Source organism: Furipterus horrens, unplaced genomic scaffold, assembly GCF_987537825.1.
Source record: "Furipterus horrens unplaced genomic scaffold, mFurHor1.1.pri manual_scaffold_3, whole genome shotgun sequence".
NCBI classification, from domain to species: domain Eukaryota; kingdom Metazoa; phylum Chordata; class Mammalia; order Chiroptera; family Furipteridae; genus Furipterus; species Furipterus horrens.
The window spans coordinates 141,741,386-141,761,152 of NW_028327173.1; the positions used below are offsets into that span (position 1 = coordinate 141,741,386).

The window sequence follows — 19,767 nt, forward strand, 5'->3', positions numbered from 1 at the left end:
TTTTTTATCATTAGAGGATTGGGCAAAAGTAGGTTTACAGTTGAGAATACATGAAAGTTTATTCCTATATTATTATTTGTTAATTATTATTTTCCATATGAACAACTATAAACCTACTTTTGTCCTACCCTGTATTTTAAGAATTTAGTCTAAACCAGATGAAACTCAAGGTTTAATGTTATTTGTGCCTGTGCTATATCTGTCTAAATAATATATCAGTCTAAAACAGGATGGAAAATAGTACTCTCTGCTGGACTCCTTTTTAGTTTGTTGCAAAAAGGAAATCGGGAGCTTAGAAATTGCTGGGCCCAGAAACAGGCCCAGTCTCCCCATGGGGAGATAATGAGCAGGGGCTGCGGGTCCTTTGCTGTTGGTTTCTCCATCTGTCAGATAAGTGGAGTACCTGCTATAGGTGTCCTCTTCTTTATCTATTCATCTATCATTGGACACCTGTATCTTGGCCATTGTAAATAATGCTGCAATGAACATAGAGGGGTGCTCAGTATTTTGGAATAAGTGTTTCTGATTTCTTCAGAAAAATACCTGGAAGTAAAATGGCTGGGTCATATGATAGGTCTTTTTAAAAAATTTTGACAAACGTCCTTACATTTTCCATAGTGGCTGCACCAATTTATAATCCCACCAAAAGTCTGTCCATTTTTTAATCAGCTTCTTTGTTCTTTTTTTTTTATGTTAAGTTGTATGAGTCCGTTATATATTTTGTATTTTAACCCTTTGCCAGGTGTATCATTGGCGAATATCTTCTCTCATTTAGGAGGTTGCCTTTTTATTTTATTGATTGTTTCCTTTGCAGTGAAAAAGCTTTTTAGTTTGATATGGTCCCACTTTTTCATGTTTGCTTTTGTTGTCTTTGCCCTAGGAGACTTGTTTACAAAGGCAAAATTGTGAAGGCCAGTGCCAAAGAGTTTATTGCGTATGTTTTCTTATAGAAGTTTTATGGTTTCAGGTCTTACATTTAAGTCTTTAATCCGTTTTTAGTTTATTTTCATATATGGTGTAAGATAGTGGTCTAGCTTCATTGTTTTGCAAGTATCTGTTCAGTTTTCTCAACACTGTTAATTAAGGAGACTGTTGTTGCCCCGCTGTACGTTCTTGCCCCCTTTGTCATAGATTAACTGACCATAGAGGCCTGGGCTTATTCCTGGGCTCTCTATTCTGTCCCACTGATCTACATGTCTGTTCTTATGCCAGTACCAGGCTGTTTTGATTCCTATAGCCTTATAGTATAGTTTGCTACCAGGTAGCATGATACCTCCAGCTTTGTTCTGTTTTCTTAAGATTGCCTTGGCTGTTTGAGGATTTTTGTAGTTCTATATAAGTTTCAGAATTAATTATTGTAGTTCTGTGAAAAATACCATGGGCATTTTGATAGAGATTTCATTTGATTTGCCTTTTTAAGTTAATTTTGTGTCAATAGAGAAAACTGGATTTTTTGTGTATGCAGGGAACCTATAATAGGTCATTAGAGTCTAGAGCTTAAAGAGGGAATCTTTGCTCTCAGAAAACTTTTTAAAAACAGACCTCTGCATCATTTTCATTTATTTATTATTGGGGAAGTGATTCATTTAATCAGATCAGAGATTGCATAACTCAATTATCATTGAGCGGAAAAAAGAATTAGGTGAGAATAATCATGAGCACCTGGACCCTCACACCTGTACCCCCCACTCTCCATGCCCCCCACTCTCAACTCCCAAGTATTTGCAACATTATAAATCAGTTTCTCTCTTTCACTCCTGAGGATCAAATAAAACAAAATGAAATGAAACAGAAAGGAAAATTACTTTAGGTCAGACAAAAAGAAAACTCTTCTGTAGAAAGCGTTTGCAGCCATTGTAAGGACTCTGACTTTGTGAGTGAAAGAAGAAAACTGAGGTTTTTGAGCAGAGGACACCTGATCCAACTTGAAAATGGTCACAAGCAAAATTATTGTCCACTGACCATGGTAGTGGACATTCTTAAGAAAGAAAGGAGCATTATGCTTGAAATTTTGCAGTATTCATCCCAAAGTCAGAGAGCTAGAATAGTGATTATGAGCATTTGCTTCTAGCCAATCAGTAAAAAGTGGCTGCCATTTCTGAGAGCTTGGCATGTTCTTCACTGTGTTAATCTCTCACGTTCAGTATGTCCAATCGTCACAACCACTTTGCAAAGTAGATCTTATCATTCTAATTTTATAGGTAAGGCCCAGTGGAATTAAATGACTTCCCCAAGGTCTTTCAGTTAATAGGTGGTAGAGCATAAATTCACCCCATCTGTCTGATGCAAAGCCCAAGCTTTTTCTGCTATGCTACACCTGCTTGTAACTTTGTCAAAACATCAGGAAGCTTGAACCCCCAGTAGCCTCAGCATGATGTGGAACCATTCAAGATCTCACTGCAAATATTCTGGTCAGCCAAGCAGTGTTCCCTTTGCGTGTAGCTCTCATAACTATGTGGGAGGTGGGAATTAATCATCTTCATTTTACAGAGGAGAAAACTGGAGCACAGAATACATACAACTTATCCATGACACTTAAGTGGCAGAGCTGGGCTTAAAACTTGGCATTTAGCTATCTTGAGTTCTGATTTGCATTCCATGGGCTTACAACCATTGAATAAAAAAGGCCATTTCTGCTTCACTTGGTAGGCCACAGTACTTATGAATTTCAGAATTGTTTTTGTGGGGCGATTTCATGATAACTGATGAGACAATGGCCGTGAAATGAACCAGGAAACAAAATTCCAAGGCACTAAAGATTTATACAAAAGCAAATAGTTTTTGTTCAGTAAAGGCTACATTAAATAAAATCCACATAAATATATCTTAAATGGAAAAACCTTCAAAAGAAGCGATGTTGCTTTCTTTCCGTGACTTGGAATTATGAAAAATAACTGTTAATGGGGAAAATTAAAGTTTAAGAAAAGCAACACAGTTGTACCAATGACAGAAAAATTGTCATATGCTGTAGGTAGGTTATCATGCAAACTTACCACTCAACTTTTTCTGAATACTTTCAGAAATTCACATCGTCACAGTGTATACGTAGCCTTCATAAGGAAGTTCAGAAGACGGAATTGGTGTTAAGTGAAAATTTTCATTTTCAGTACTCTGATTTGTTTTCCTTATTGTTTTATTGTCTTAAACTGTGAGAGTATCATCACTCTAAGCAGCTTCTTTAGTCCCCTAATTTGGAAGAAAATTATATTTAACTCAGTGCAGACAGTGAGAAATCTTTCTGTGAAAGAAAGAGGAGAAAGAAGAGCAAGATTGGGGATGCCTGTTATTTCTCGGTCTCCCCTGGTGCTCTCTCAGTATCTGGCAACTTCTTCAAACTTCTAAGAAGCCTACCATACCTCCCACCCTCACCGCACATGCGATACTAAGTTTAAACTGAGAAGGAAGCGCCTAAATACTACTATCAATGTGGCTTTGTAGAATAGAAGTCTAAATAAATCCCACACATAGATTCAGGGCCTCTGCTAGCTGAAGTGGTAGGTAATGACAATTTTTATTTAATACTTACCATTGTCAATTCAAACATTGTCTCTCCCTTTTTTGGGCCGAGCATCTATGTGGCATGCTCTGGCTTCCCAGGTACCCGGATTTCAGTAACCCACATAGAGTCTCCTTTTACAGGTGACAGCCCATGCTCTGGTTTGGTTTCGTTTGGTTTCATTTGGTTTTTTGCTACCCTTTATCACAAATTACTCACACTCGATCATATTCTCCCGGGTTTAACTGTCTGTCTTTCTCAAAAAGAATGAAAGTTCTATAGGGACTTTGTCCACTTTTTGAACTGGGGATTCCAAGCACCTGGAATAGGGTCTGGCACATGGAATGGAAGAACAAATCCACCTATGTCATTATGTCAATAGCTACCAAAGGCTTAAAAAGAGCTTGCATAGGGAGATATGACCAACAGGAATGTACTGTTTGTCCTACTCAGTGTTTGAAGCATTTTTTTTTTTAAGTTGACAACATCCATTTAAAAATCCTAGCTTCGCTGAAAAAGATAGAAGACCTGGTAACACTGGCAAGTGCTTTCCCTCCCTCATATGGGGCATGGCCTTCCCTTTTCCCTACCACTCCCTTTCGGCTTCCTCGTACTGAGAGTGAGTCAGTTCTAGTATTGAGAAGCTAGAGATCACATTTTAGAATAGTAGGATATTGCACTTGGCCTACAGTTACCATATTTGTCAGAGATGTTAGAATTTGCATATGTGACTCCAGTCTTTAGATATTTTCCTTCCAGGTAATGTCTTTTTGTTTTGCTTGGAGCATTTTGAAGACTTTAAAATGTATTAACAACATGCTTAGAAATTTCACACATTGTGGCAGGAGATATATTTGAGGCTGGTGGAGCTTCCATGGCACTACCATGGAGAGAGCTACCTTTTCTTTCTGTACATAAACCATTTACTTAGGAAAAAATTGAGATATCTAGGTTTCCATTTTCCTGAGGCTCTTACCCCCCAAACCCTCAGAGGTTGTCCTATATGCATTGCCTCTTAGTAATCAATACCTCTTTTTATATTTGGATGCCATTTTTTTCCCAGATGACCATATTCATAGAGCCATTAGAAATTTGAATCTAATATTTAATTCAGTTTGGAAAGGATATTTCATGTCACTCCATTTATATGCAATGACGATTTGATCACAGTTTACTTAACACAGCACAGACGCAGTCATTTAGAAACCAGTTGGCGACAGAAAACAGCAAAGGTGCTCCAGGAAGATCACTCAGGCCTTGGAAGAATTTTCCTCCTGTTTGACCATGAACATAATTTAGAATCGCTGGATAAGAACAAACCACTAACTTATTTCACATCTTGGGGAACTTGGTGTAGCCTGTGAAAAAGACAGAGGTCGCTTCTCTGTATCTTACTGGCTAAGAACCAGACTAATTCACAGAGATTCTGGATAGGAGGATGGGAGGGAAATTACACTGCAAAATATGGCCCTAACTATGACTTTACCTAAAATGGTGTAGTTATCAAAGCCAAATCATTTTAATATTTTAAAAAATCATTTTTGTTAGATGAAGTATACTGGATTTAGAGAATATAGTATACAACTTTATCCTCACAATGTTCTTTAGCCTGTGTTCATATTCTAAATGTAAGGTTTTATGTTTAAGAAACCTAATATCTCTCTTTCTAAAGGAACCTATATCTAATATATACATTTTTAAGCTAAAATAATTTATTTAATATGTAGGCACTTTCCATGTTTAAGGCATAACAGAAAACAAGCCAGGTGATGTTACTTCTTTCCTGGAGCTTATATTCAGTTGTCGTATATTAAACAAATGAGTAAACGAATTACTGTCAGGTAGATAAATGCCATGGGGGAAAAGGATAACATGAGGAGATAGCAGCGGGGAGGGGAGGATGATCTTGATTCAGTGAGGTCAGAGAAGGTGATATTTGGGCTGAGACCTGTTGGAGGGAGGGAGCCAGTCATGCAGAGACTGTGGACAGGGTGTCCCAGGGAGGAGGAAGGGCAAGTGCCACGTGCTCAGTGTGCTCAGGCATCAGCAAGGTGGCTGATCAGCCTAGAAGGGGATGAGCGTGGAAAGGAAAAGGTGATGTCACAGAGGAGCCAGGGGGCAGACTTGCTGGGCCATGTGGGACATTGTGAAGACTTAAAGGCTATGTCAAGGGTGATGACAAACTGTTGGAAGCTTTTACGTATGGAAGTAACTTGATAAAATTTACATTTTAAAATGAACTGGGACATTGATGATGACGATGTACTAACAATACCTATTTTGTCATTTGTTGAGCATATGTTATATACTTAGCACTTTACATATATTATCTCATTTAATCTTTTTTAAATTACATTTTATAGATTATATTGTTACAATAGTTCCATTTTTTCCCCTTTGCTCTGCCCCCCCGCCCCCGCCCAACACCCCCCTCCCCCAGCAATCCCTCCCTTCCCCAGTCCATGCCCATGGGTCATGCATGCAATCTCTCCGGTTTCTCCCTTTCCTATATTATTATTATTTTAGAATTAATTCATTAATTGATTTCTTTTTATAACAATAAAAAAAGTAACACCCCCCCTCAGACTTTAGACCCTTTATAATCTTATAGAGGACAATGGGTGATGGTCTCCTGCTCTTCTAGCTGCTTCAAGCTGGGCATGGTCGTCATCCTACCTAACCTTGGGTCCAGTATTCCCTAATAAGAGTGGGGGCGTGGGGGAGAGGGTGGCCTTCCCACATGGGGAAGGATCGTGCAGACTCCAGGTCAGTTGGCTATCCCCGGACAATGGTGTGCTTGGTTTAACAGGCTGGCATCCTTCTTGTATTCTGGGGGCAACAGATTTGGCAACAGTGTTAGAAGGCATCATTCAATCCATAACTACTAGATGACAAAAGGCAGGTATTAATTTTTCAATGTCCCCAATTAGGGGGAAAAAAAGGGCTTCTTTGGAGGAAGGTGTGCCAGGCACATCATATCCATCCAGAGCCCTTTTGTCCACTATACTTAGCTTGGGCTGAGGGAAATATTTTAGGTTTCCCCCCACTTAGACCTCTGGGTCTTTTCTGTCCAAGCCATTAGAATAGAAAAGAGAAACCTGTTTTAAGGTGAAGCCCACCAACCATCCCATTCTTCACCAACCGAGCCACTTGGTTCAGCCAAACCATTCAGTCTCAGGAGGCAGTGATGCAGACAGGATTAAGTGAGGCCTATACATACAATCACTCAGGTAGTGAGATCCTAGGCTTATGCCCTTTGAAAACAGAAAATACATGTTAATTTATGTAATATAACCCACAAACCGTTCTCTAAATCTGTAAGCCTGTCTTAATGGGAAGACATCCAGTTGCAAGGCATTTGACATTCTTCTTGCCTGTAAATTAAGCATCTTTGATGATGTCATAGATCTAGTTTAACTTACAAATGAAAGGTAACTTTAAATGAAAGGAGACTTTAACGACAGTTAGCTGTATTACTTTATAGTCTACCAATGGGCATTGTGATTTTCCTTGGGTCACAATTTTTCTCCCTAAGATTACCCCCCTTGTCATTAAAGGGACTGCATTAGGTCCATTTTTAATTTGTCCTGTTCGTTTGCATGAACTCAACAAGAGCAGCAAATGATCACTTATGATCTTTAAGTCTGCTTTGCTGGAACTTACACACAGAATATTTAGGGTGACCTTCAGTCTGCCCTTCAAGACGCAGAAACTGAGCCACGTACCTACCATTCAGCCTTGACTGTAGACACCTGTCTTTTCCAAGTCCTTCAGGTTTTCCATTGTGCGTTAAGGTCCCTTTTAGCCATCTCTCAGGAAACCAACCTTCATTCCTTCCCTGGAAAGATTGCCATGGACCGCACATCCAACCTAGGTACCAGGCCTTTTTCCTCGTGGGCTTTTATTACCTTCTAAGGTCATCCTTGATTCCTCAGGGTTTTTGGTAACAACCAGAGCCCAAGCATGTCTCCTTTAGACATGACATTCCAGTCAAAGTCTTGATCGACAAGACCTCTATTAACAACTGGTCTTACTATTTTCATGCAAAGAACCTTATGTCATTACTTACTTCTTCAGGGTACCAATTTCTGGAGGGATCAGGTAGGGCAAAAAATATATAGCATGAAGGAAAATCTTTGTTCTTCTAATATTCGCTAGAATTGCATTTCCATTCTTTATAGTTTCTCTTTTTTTCCTCCCAACTAAAGAAGAAAATTTTTAAAAATTGTTTTTTTATTACATTTGTCCGATATTTATTTTTCTATTGCTTCCCCACTCCCTGCCCACCCTTTCTCCCACAGTCAGTCCCCACCCAGTTGTCTATGTCCATGGGTCATTTATACATGTTCTTTGACTAGACCCTTCCCCTTCTTTTCCCCTTCTCTCCCCCCTTACCCCTTGTCATTGTTAGTCTACACCTTGTTCACATACCTCTGTCTCAATTTTGCTCATTTGTTCATGTTATTCATTAGTGTCCTGTAATAGGTGATAGCATAAGGTATTTTTCTTTCGTTGCCTGGCTTATTTAGCTAAGCATAATTATCTCGTTCCATCCACGTTGTTGCAAATGATAGAAGTTCCTTCTTTCTTTCCACTACATAGTACTCCATTGTGTAAATGTACCACAATTTTTTGATCCACTCATCTACAGACAGGCACTTAGGTTGTTTCCAGCACTTGACTCTTGTAAATTGTGCTGCTATGAACATAGGTGTGCATAGACTCTTTTGGATTGGTGTTTCGGGGTTTTTCAGATATAGTCCTAGCAATGGAATTGTTGGTTTGAAAGGCAGTTCCATTTTTAGTTTTTTGAGAAAATTTCCAAACTGTTTTCCATAGTGGCTGCACCAGTCTGCATTCCCACCAGCAGTGCACCAGGGTTCCCTTCTCTCCACATCCTCTCCAGCACTTGTTGTTTGTTGATTTGTTGATGATGGCCATTCTTACTGGTGTAAAGTGGTATCTCATTGTGGTCTTTATTTGCATCTCTCTGATAGCTAGTGATGTTGAGCATCCTTTCATATGTCTGTGAACCTTCTGTATGTCCTCTTTGGAGAAGCGTTTGTTCAGGTCCTTTGCCCATTTTTTAATTGGGTTGTCTGTCTTCTTGGTGTTGAGTCATATAAGTTTTTATATATTTTGGAGATCAACCCCTTGTCTGAGGTATCATTGGCAAATACATTTTCCCATACGGTTGGTTCCCTTTTCACCTTGCTGATGTTTTCTTTTGCTGAGCAGAAACTCTTTAGTTTGATGTAGTTCCATTTGTTTATTCTTTTTCTTATTTCCCTTGCCTTAGGAGATATATCAATGAAAGTGTTACTACATGGATATCTGAAATTTTCCTGCCTATATTTTCTTCTAGGATTTTTATGGTGTCATGGCTTACATTTAAGTCTTTGATCCATCTTGAGTTTATTCTGGTATATGGTGTAAGTTGGTGGTCTAGTTTTATTTTTTTTTTGCATGTCCCTGTCCAGTTCTCCCACCACCATTTGTTGAAGAGGCTCTTCTCACCCCATTTTATGTTCCTTCCCCTTTGTCAAATATTAGTTGACCATATAGAGCTGAGTTTATTTCTGGGCTCTCTATCCTGTTCCATTGGTCTGTATGTCTGTTCTTATGCCAGTACCAGACTGTTTTGATAACCGTGGCCTTGTACTATAGTTTGATATCAGGTATTGTGATTCCTCCTACTGTGTTCTTCTTCCTCAAGATTGCTGTGGCTGTTCAGGCTCTTTTTTAGTTCCATATAAATTTTTGAAGTATTTGTTCTAAGTCTGAGAAATATGTCGTTGATATTTTAATAGGCATTGCATTGAATCTATAAATTGCTTTGGGTAGTATGGACATTTTAATGATGTTGATTCTTCCCATCCATGAACATGGTATATATTTCCATTTATTTGTATCTTCCTTAATCTCTTTCTTTAGTGTTATGTAGTTCTGTGGGTAAAGGTCTTTTACCTCCTTGGTTAAATTTATTCCCAGGTACTTTATTTTTCTTGTTGCTATGGTAAATGGGATTTTTATTTTAGTTTCTATCTCTGATGTTTTATTGTTGGTGTACAGAAATGCCTTCGATTTCTGAATATTGACTTTATACCCTGCTGTTTTGCCAAATTCACTTATTAGGTCGAGTAGTTTCTTAGTGGAGTCTATAGGGTTTTCTGTGTACACTATCATGTTGTCTGCAAATAATGATAGTTTTACTTCCTCTTTTCCAATTTGGATGGCTTTTATTTCTCTTTCTTGTCTGATTGCTGTGGCTAGAACTTCTAAGACTATGTTGAATAGGTGTGGAGAGAGTGGACATCCTTGTCTTGTTCCTGACCTCAGGTGGAATGCTTTCAGTTTTTGCCCATTGAGTATGATGTTGGCTTCAGGTTTCTCGTATATGGTCTTTATTATGTTGAGGTATACTCCCTCTATTCCCATTTTGCTGAGTGTTTTTATCATAAGTGGCTGTTGTACTTTGTCAAATGCTTTTTCTGCATCTATTGATAATACCATGTGGTTTTTTTCTTTCATTTTGTTTATGTGGTGTATTACATTTATTGATTTGCAAATATTAAACCATCCTTGCATCCTTGGGATGAATCCCACTTGATCATGGTGTATAATCCTTTTAATGTGTTGTTCAATCCAGTTTGCCAATATTTTGTTGAGGATTTTAGCATCTATGTTAATCAGCAATATTGGCCAGTAGTTTTCTTTCTTTGTTATGCCTTGACCTGGTTTTGGAATTAGGGTAATATTGGCTTCATAGAACAAGTTTAGGGGTTTTCCCTCTTTTTGGATTTTTTGGAATAGTCTGAGAAGGATAGGAGCTATTTCTTTCCTAAATATTTTGTAAAATTCACCTGTGAAGCCATCTGGTCCAGGGCTTTTGTGTGCCGGGAGTTTTTTGATTACTGCTTCAATTTCATTGGTTGTTATCAGTCTATTCAGGCTTTCTGCTTCTTCTTGATTCAGTTTTGGCAGATTATATGTTTCCAGAAATTTGTCCATTTCATCTAGGTTGTCACATTTCTTGTGGTACAGTTGTTCATAATAGTTTCTTACAATCATTTGTATTTCTATGGTATGGTTGTGATTTCTCCTCTTTCATTTATGATTTTATTTATTAGGGCCCTCTCTTTTTTTTCTTGATGAGCCTGGTTAAAGGCTTGTCCATTTTGTTTATCTTTTCAAAGAACCAGCTTCTACTTTTGTTGATCTTTTGAATTGTTAGTTTAGTCTCTATGTCATTTAATTCTGCTCTAATCTTGATGATTTCCTTCCTTCTATTTGCTCTGGGTTTTGCTTGTTGTTCTTCCTCTAGATCTTGTAGCTGTAGGGTTAGATTTTTTATTAGAGATTCTTCTATCCCTTTTAGGTAAGCCTGTATTGCTATGAACTTTCCTCGTAGGACTGCTTTTGCTGTATCCCATAGGTTTTGGGTTGTTGTGTGTTCGTTATCATTTGTTTCCAGAAACTTTTTTATTTCTTCCTTTGTTGTTAATCCATTCATTATTTAATAGCATGTTATTCATTTTCCATGAGTTTGAATGTTTTTGAATTTTTTCCTTAAAGTTGATTTCCAATTTTAAGCCATTGTGATCTGAGAAGTTGCTTGATATAATTTCAATTTTCTTGAATTTGTTGAGTCTTGTTTTGTGTCCTACCATGTGGTCTATCTTTGAAAATGTTCCATGTGCACTTGAAAAGAATGTATATTTCGCTTCCTTGGGGTGAAACGTTCTATATATATCAACTAAGTCTATTTGGTCTAGGGTGTTGTTTAATGCCTCAATATCTTTGGTGTGTCTTTGCTTCAAAGATCTGTCCATTGTTGACAATGGGGTGTTAAAGTCCCCTACTATGAATATGTTGTTGTCTATATCCTTCCTGAAGTCTTTCAAATTTGTCCTTACATATTTGGGTGCTCCTGTGTTGGGTGCATATATGTTTATAAGGGTTATATCTTGTTGATTGATTTTTCCTTTAAGTATTATGTAATGTCCTTCTTTGTCTCTTCTTATGGCCTTTGCTTTGAAGTCTGTTTTGTCTTATATAAGTATTGCTACCCTAGCTTTTTTTTCATGTCCATTTGCTTGATATACCTTTTTCCATCCCTTCACTTTCAGTCTATGTAAATCTTTTGTTTTGAGATGTGTCTCCTGTAGACAGCAGATATGTGGGTCCTGTTTTCGTATCCATTCTGCTACCCTATGTCTTTTAATTGGAGCATTTAATCCATTTACATTTAAGGTTGTTATTGACAGGTATTTATTCATTTCCCTTTGTACTTGTGTTCCTCTCCTTCTCTTGTTTTCTTCTTTTTCTTACAGCATTCCCTTTAGCATCTCTTGCAGTGCTCGTTTGGTGGAGATGTATTCTTTCAGTCTTCCTTTGTCTGAGAAACTCCTTATTTCACCTTCCATTTTGAATGAGAGCCTTGCTGGGTAGAGAATTCTTGGTTGTAGGCCTTTGTTTTTCATTGCTTGTAGTGTTTCTGTTGAGAAGTCAGTTGCTAGCCTTATCAGAGCTCCCTTGTATGTTATTTGCTGTTTTCTCTTGCTGCTTTTAGGATTCTCGCTTTGTCTTTGAATGTTGCCATTTTAATTATGATGTGTCTTGGGGTGGGCCTATTTGGGTTCATCTTCCTTGGGACCCTCTGTGCTTCCTGGATTTGCATGACTTTTTCTCTCAATAAGTTAGGAAAATTTTCTATCTTTACTTTTTCAATCAGGTTTTCTACCCATTTTTCCTCCTCTTCTCCCTCTTGTATCCCTATGATTCTAATGTTGTTTAGTGTCATGTTGTCCTGCAGTTCTATTAAGCCCTCTTCATTCTTTTTTAAACTTTTTTTGTTTTGTTGTATTGTCTGGGAATTTTTTTCAACATTGTCCTCTAATTCACTGATCCGATCTTCTGCTTCATTTAGCCTGCTTTTAGTTGATTCTACCGTGTTCTTCAATTCAGAGATTGTATTCTTCATTTCTTCCTGTTTCTTATTAATAGTTTCTATTTCCCTTTTTATGCTGGTGTAGTTCTCCGTAAGTTCCTTGTAGCTTCCCTGCAGTTCTTTGTAGTTTCCTTGGAGTTGTTGGTAATTTTCCTGAAGTTTGTCATAGTTTTCTTTGAGGTTGTCAAGGTCATTAAGTTTCATAATAACCATTTTTTTTTTGAATTCCGTGTCTGATAGTTGGCTTATGTCTGTTCTATCTATCTCTCTTTCTGAGGATTCCTCTTTTCCTTTCATTGGGAGGTTGTTTCTGTGTCTCCCCATGTTGAATTCTTCTTGTTTGTTTCTGTTTATTAGATTTGTCTGCTTTGATTTCCCACTTTTGTGATATGAGATTCTTTATAGGAGACCTGGGGGATTCAGTGGTGCAGTTTCTTTGATCTTCTGAGCCTGACGCTCTTGTGTTGCGCTTTATGTTGTTTGTTTAATCTGTCTGATTATATTTCAGCTACTCTTTGGTGGGTCTTTTCCTCTGGTTAGTTGATTGAGAGTCACTCTGCTGACCTTGTCTTGAGTTCTTTTGTGGAGGTTGTGTTAAAATGTAATCACACAACCCAGGCAAGAAATCCACACCCTCCAAAATCTCCCCTAACCACAATCCTACTATCGGCTGCAAATGAACCAGTATTAATATAATTGTAGAGATATTAAAACTCTTATTTCATAGGAGAAACAGATAGGAGTTGTTTTAAATGAAGGAAGGGTGATTTTTGAGAGGGAAGGTGATAGAGTAATAATATTAGCAATTGGGGTCAAGGCTATGCAAGACAGCAATTAACATTTACACAGTATGTTTGAAAAGGAGGAGAGGATTGTAGTATGGAGTGAGAAAGTGGAAGTGTACAGTATTAGGTTTGTATAGTAGCTATATGCTATATGTTTAGTATGAAAGGGAGGATAGACACAATAGATATCGAAGCAGACAGACAACCAAAAATTGAAGCAGAGGGATGAGGATTAGAAGGTAGGAAATAGATTAGAAAAAGAGTTTTTCAAGAGTAAAAATACAGAATAGAAAATAGAAAGAAAGAGAGAGAGAGAAAGTAGAGAAGGGGGAGGTAGGAAAGAGAAAGAGAGAAGAAGGGGAGGGAGAAGAGGGATGGCAATAAATTAAAATTAAATTTAAAAAAATTAAAAGATTAAAAAATAATATAAAATAGAAAGAAAGAGAGAATAGTGAGAGAGAGAGGAATAAGAGAAGGGAAAGGGAAGAAAAAAGAAATGAATGGAAAGGGAGAGGAGGGTGAATTAAGGGAAAAAATTAATAAAATGAAAAGTAGTTAGAAAGAAGGAAAGAAAGAGAAAGAAGAGGGAGGGAGGAAGAAAATAAGGAGGAGGGAAGGAAATAAAAAAAGGAAGAGGAGAGAGTAGAGAGGGAGAAAAATTAAAATTAAAAATTTAAAAGATAGGATGAAGGAGAGAAATGAAAGAGAGAAAGAAAGGAGAGAAGGGGAGGGGAGGAAAGAGAAAAAGAGAAGGGGAGGGAGAAGAGGGAGGGAAATAAATTAAAATTAAAACATTGAAAGATTAAAAAATAAAGTAGAATAGAGAGAAAGAAAGAAAGAGAATAGAGAGAGATTGAGAAAGGAAAGAAGGGAGAGGGAAGAAAAAAGAAATGAATGGAGAGGGAGAGGGGGGCGAAATAAAGAAAAAATTTCAATAAAATTAAATATACTTAGCAAGAAAGAAGGAAAGAAAGAGAAAGGAAAGGGAGGGAAGAAGAGGATAAGGGGGGGAAGGAAATAAAAAGAAAGGAAGAGGAAGGAGTAGAAAGGGAAAAAATTAAAATTAAAAAATTAACAAAGAATAGGATGAAGGAGAGACATACCAAAGAAAGAGAAAGGAAGGAAGGGGAGGGGAGGAAAGAAAAAGAAAGAAGAAGAAAGAAAGGGAGGGGCAGTAAGAGAGAGAGTGAGAAATAAAAGAATGAAAGGATTTTAACTCAATTCAACTTTTAGGCACAGTCTCTCTTTTTTTTTTTTTTCCTTCCTGGGTCTGCCCCTGGTCAAAATTCCATGGGTTTCAAATCTTCTCTGATTGGTTGGCTGGCTGTGGGAAGATCCTGCTTGATCTGGGATTGCTAGTCTTTTATTGGTGGGCCTACCACCGCTCTGCGGTGAGCTACATTTAGTTGTCCCCTCCTGCGGCACCCTCAGCCCTCCTCAAGCTCATCTAGTAACATTTTCCTATTGTTGGCCCCGCGTGCACTTGCCAGTAATCTCTGCTCTGCCTCCAGTCTTGTCTCTATTCCCAGGCTATAGCTTCTGCTCGCTTCCCCTCTATACGCCTGTACACGCTACCTCTCTCCTTGCCCCAAAGCCGTCCCTTTGTTCTGTAGGACTCTGGCGCAATCCGTCAAAGCGCCGGGGTGAGTGGTGCTCTCCTGCCCAGGACCTCTCCCCCAGTCTGGAGTTCTGCAGCGGCTTTCCCACGTGGGCCCCTCTCCTTGCCCCCAAACTGTCCCTTTGTTCTGTAGGGCCCTAGCGCGAGCGCTGTGTGTGACCTGAATGCCGAGCTTTCAGTTGGGGGTTGCTGCCAAGGAGGTTTCCCTCTAGACTCAGATCACACAGTTTCTCCCAGTCCCGGTTGTTCACTGTTCTTCCGCGCCTCTGGCTTCTTCAGCCAAATCCTCTACTAACTCCCTGCGAGACTTCACTGGTCCGTGCGCTCCTGGCAGGAGGAGCCTCCAAGCATCTCCCAGCTAAGGAGCCCTCGGGCGCAGTACAGCAGACGCACCGGGTCCCAGAGAGACTCAGCCTGTAGTGCACGGTAGACCACTCCATGCTGCTCCCACGCTCCCCTCCCTGTTCACGCTGTCCAAAACCCACACTCATTCAGTCACTCCTCTCCGCATTCACTCCTAAAGTCCCTCCATGATAGGAGTGAGCAACAACACCGCCCTTACTCCGCCACCATCTTCCTCTCCCTGGTTCTTTTAATCTTTCTAATGCACAATTATATATTACATGTATTATGTACTATGGTTCATTTATGTACTGTGAAAGCAGTCACTGTGGCTATTCTCATAGGACACATGAGGCAGTAACTACACAGTTGATTATGAGTAACTTGCCCACAGTCACTCAGATAGTACATGGCAGAGCTAGGCTTAATAAAATAGTGATATTTCAAAATCCTTTAATACCTTTAATGGAGTATCCCAACATAGGCCCTAGATAAGATTGATTTTTTTTTCCCATTCATTTTACATCACTGTAGCCTCAAAGGAAAGGCATCTTGAGGTTCATAGAGATCATGACTTGCCTATTTTTCTAGACACCTTTAAATTGTAAGAGTGGTATGTATTATCATATATAATAATATTATCTATCTTCTGATGAGAAAGAAGACTATGTAAAAGGACCACCCCAAAATAAACCTCCAAATTAAGTAGACCCTACAGAGCACAGGTTACTAATCTATAAATTCAGAATTGTATTTCAGTTTCACTGATTTCCTTAGTAATCTTAAGTATTTTTTTCAATGCATTTAAAAACATTCTGATAAAGAAGACCAGAGGCCTCTCCAGATTTTCAAAAGGAACTATGGGTGTAGAGAGAGCGTATGCAAGGATTCAGTGAATTTTTTTTAAATTTTATCTATTTATTTTTAGAAAAGGGCGAAGAGGGACAAAGAGAGGGTGAGAAACATCCATGTGTGGTTGCCTCTCATGTGCCCCCAACTGGGGACCTAGCCTACAGCCCAGGCATGTGCCCTGACTGGGACTCGAACCAGTGACCCTTTGGTTCACAGGCTGGTGCACAATCCACTGAACTACACCAGTCAGGGCTCAATGAACTTATTTGAATCTGAGCAGAACTGCAAATAGTGCTGGGTTTATTATGTTTGGGGGAAGAGGGAAAGTGCTGAGCACATACCAAGGCTCACAAAGAAAAAAGCCAGCCACAGCCAGGGTGACCACATGAACCAACCTGGCCAGATTTGTTCCAATTTATGCCTTTGTCCCAGTGTAATTACTAATATCACCCCCGTTCACTCTCACAGGTATCCTGGAAGAACAGAAATCAAATGCCCCCCGTGAGCTATAGCTGTTATCACAAAAGCAGTGGTGGTAGATGTAGTGAATTGAGCACGTTTTCCAGGATGTGTGCTAACCCCTGAATCTGGACTTATTTGAATAACAAATAGATATAATCAAAGTTAGAATATTATGCAAAAAATATGAAAGAAAATACTGTTTTAATTATAATTATTTCTCTTTTACAGCCAAAAAAGAGCATAAAATGGAAGAAAGTCACTTGGAGAATGCACACAAAAGGTAAGCAGCTCTGACTTGACCCTAGTTCTTTGACTAGCCATTTATTATTATTATTATTATTATTAAGTATACTCCACATTGCTTTACAACCACAACCACTATCCATTTCCTGAACTTTTTCATTTTCTCCAAAGGCAACTCTGGACCATTAAACCCTAACTCCCCACTTTTCCTTCCCCAGCCCTTGGCAACCACCATTCTACTGTCTGTCTCTATGACTTTGAATATTCTAGTTATCTCATATGAGCGGAATCATACAGAATTTTTCCTTTTATAGCTGGCTTATTTCACTTAGAATCATGTCTGACTAGCCATTGTTTTGGCCCCATTTGTTAAGACTTTGATTTCATGAACAATAATAATCTGTGGAGAGCTGGAATGAAAGCACTGTAACAGGACTTGGGAATATTTTTCCTCAAGAAGGAAGAGATTAAAAAAAAAAAAAATGAAGGGGGACAGGAAATCATCCAGAAATGACTCGCCTGCCTCACACGTCCTGGAAATCATCCAGAAATGACTCTCCTGCCTCACATGTCCTGACACTATTTTCATCTGTTTGCCTCTCCTCCATTACTCTTTTCCTGAACCGCTTCATGGAAGTTAGGAACAGTGTGATCCTTCTTAGTATTACAACTAGATTAAACCAATTATTACAAACACCTAAGAGACGTATTATATCCTAGAGGATATCGTGGGGAGAAGGGGACTGACCTCTATGTATGGAAAACTCACCCAGAATTCGTCAAGACCTCAGAGGTCATCTACTCAACCTCTCCCCTACTTCAAACCTCTTATTGGCTCTTCTCTCTCTGAAGAGACATCAGAGCAGTAGAGGCAGCAGTCCCTGGCTGTGGTCCCTCACCAGGACTTTTGTTTTAATCAGTTGTCCAAGTTAGTCAGTGCAGTTGTCCCTCCCTCTTAGAAGGGGAAGTGGGAATAAACTGAGGCATTACCATAGCACAGAGAATTGAGATATATTTTGCTGGTACAATTCTTAAACTACTAGAAAATTAAATCAGAGATAAGCACAGGAAACAGCATATACAGGAAAATGAGCTGTACCAATGTGTAAGGAAGAGAGCTAGTCCATTAAATGCAAATGAACAAACTCCAGAAATGCACCATTTTCCTCCTGAGAGTTCTGGAATCCTGAGGGCAGTGCCGGCTGCTCTGCTTTGACAGGCACCAACATCTCACCCTGCTTTCCACTATAATCGCCAGTAAAATTGAAGCGCAGATGCAAGTGAGGTTAGGACACATCCTGCATTTTTCTAAGTGCAGACATGTTCTTGAATCATGACTATCATCTTCACACGATAATCTTTGAAAATTCAGACAATCCCGTGGTTGTGGTTTTAGATTTTTGTGCCCCTTTGTTGGCCTCATCCCTATAGTGAGCTTCCTTCCTTGATGTGTAAAAGTAGTACATCTATGTTATAGAAATCACCAGCATGGGGTGGATGTCAAATTTCTAATACTTCTTCAAGATTCTTGAGTAAGGAAAAGGGGGCCCACCTTAGAGGGACCAAAGCTGCTGCTGCGCATTAGCCATGCTGAGGGGGGTCATAAATTCCAGTTGTCAGCGTTTTCCGTGACTTTGTGGTGAAGGTAGTCTCGCTTTCATGTCATTCATGAAATATGTCCGATCCCATCTTTAATGTAGAAACCACAGTTGTTTGGTTATACTCTTTAAGGAGGTTGGTGGTCAGTGTTGCAATATTTGTGTGAGATTTAGGAAATTCTTCTGTTTTATTCTCAAGAGAAACAATTTACTCTGAGGCGAAGGAATATTTGCTTTTCCTAAGCAATTTCTGGAGGCACACATGTAAAAAAAGAAGTGGATGTGTTCCGCTGTGGACTCTCAACACTGTAAAAGTAAAACCATTCAGTTGGCCATGGGCTCTTTGATATAATCATTGTCTGTACTTTAAAAATGTTTAGCTGAATTGAAAAGATACAAGGCAGATAAAGAATTATAGCAGGGAGTCAGGGACTACTTTAGGGAGAAGTAAAAAAAGTTTTGTGAAATATAACATGATCAGAAATCCATCAACTTTTAAACATTGAAAGCTAATTTAAGTCATCTGCTGACAAATAGGAGTTTCAAAAAGCTTGATCTCCCCTTTATCTCTTGGAGGAAATTCTCCTGGCTGTTAAATATTGATTAACTTTCATGCCCAACATTCAGACGGTTTTTAATCATCAGTCTCCTGTGAATCAGAGTTGAATTTGAAAGGAAGAGATTTTTGTTTGGGGAAGACAGTAGTATAGACTTCATTAGATAGACTAGCTTTTAGCTTCTCCTTGAACAAGCAAACAGCACTGAAATCAAGTAAGGCACCTCCTCAGAGCAGCTTCCTTTCTGTCACAGCTGCAGAGTGCCACAGGCAGGCCATTCTCAGGGACTCTGTTTACTTTGGTTCTTCTGAAGAGGGTCACTCGCCTTCTTAGTTTCCAAAACACACAGGGGGGAAATGCTGAAATGCTGCCTTGCCTTTAGTTTTCACCCCCTTTGAGTATTAGTAAGCAGGACCTGACAGCTCCTGCAGGAAGAGGTGCTGAGGGTACGGGGTTAACTTCAATTTCAAGTTGGGAAGACGGAGGCCAGCAGGATGATGATGTGCTTTTCCCAAGCTCTGCGATGACCCGCCCGACAATGCTGTCGTTCTCTGAAACGGCACCAGTATTTGCAATATCTCAGTCTCACCATCGAGATTCCAAATGCAGCCAGAGGTGTTGAGGGGATCCAAGCAGCACAGTGTCTGGGGCTTTTGTGCTCTTCATTTATCCTATGGGAAAGTAGGAAGACCATTTGGTCCCCTGAAGACGCAAAGTGAAAGACTTTCTCCTCTCAATTAGTGCACCAATGAATATGTTTGTGTATAGAAGGTGAGCATAAGGAAGAGAAAAAAATAATGATGTGCTTGCTGGAGGTAATGTACATTATGTATGATACAGGGGGCAACTGTGTCTAAAGTGGAA

The 19,767-nt window shown here is 39.1% G+C and overlaps 1 protein-coding gene across 2 annotated transcripts in view; it reads left to right on the forward strand.

Moving 5' to 3' along the window:
- The window catches only part of FMN1 (formin 1), a 393,756-nt gene that overhangs the window by 342,037 nt on the left and 31,952 nt on the right, over positions 1 to 19,767 (forward strand). For both annotated transcript variants that reach the window (XM_090271942.1, XM_090271940.1), the window contains one exon: positions 16,734 to 16,785. In XM_090271942.1, the coding sequence (XP_090128068.1) occupies positions 16,734 to 16,785 (52 nt within the window). The remainder of the gene's footprint in view (positions 1 to 16,733; positions 16,786 to 19,767) is intronic.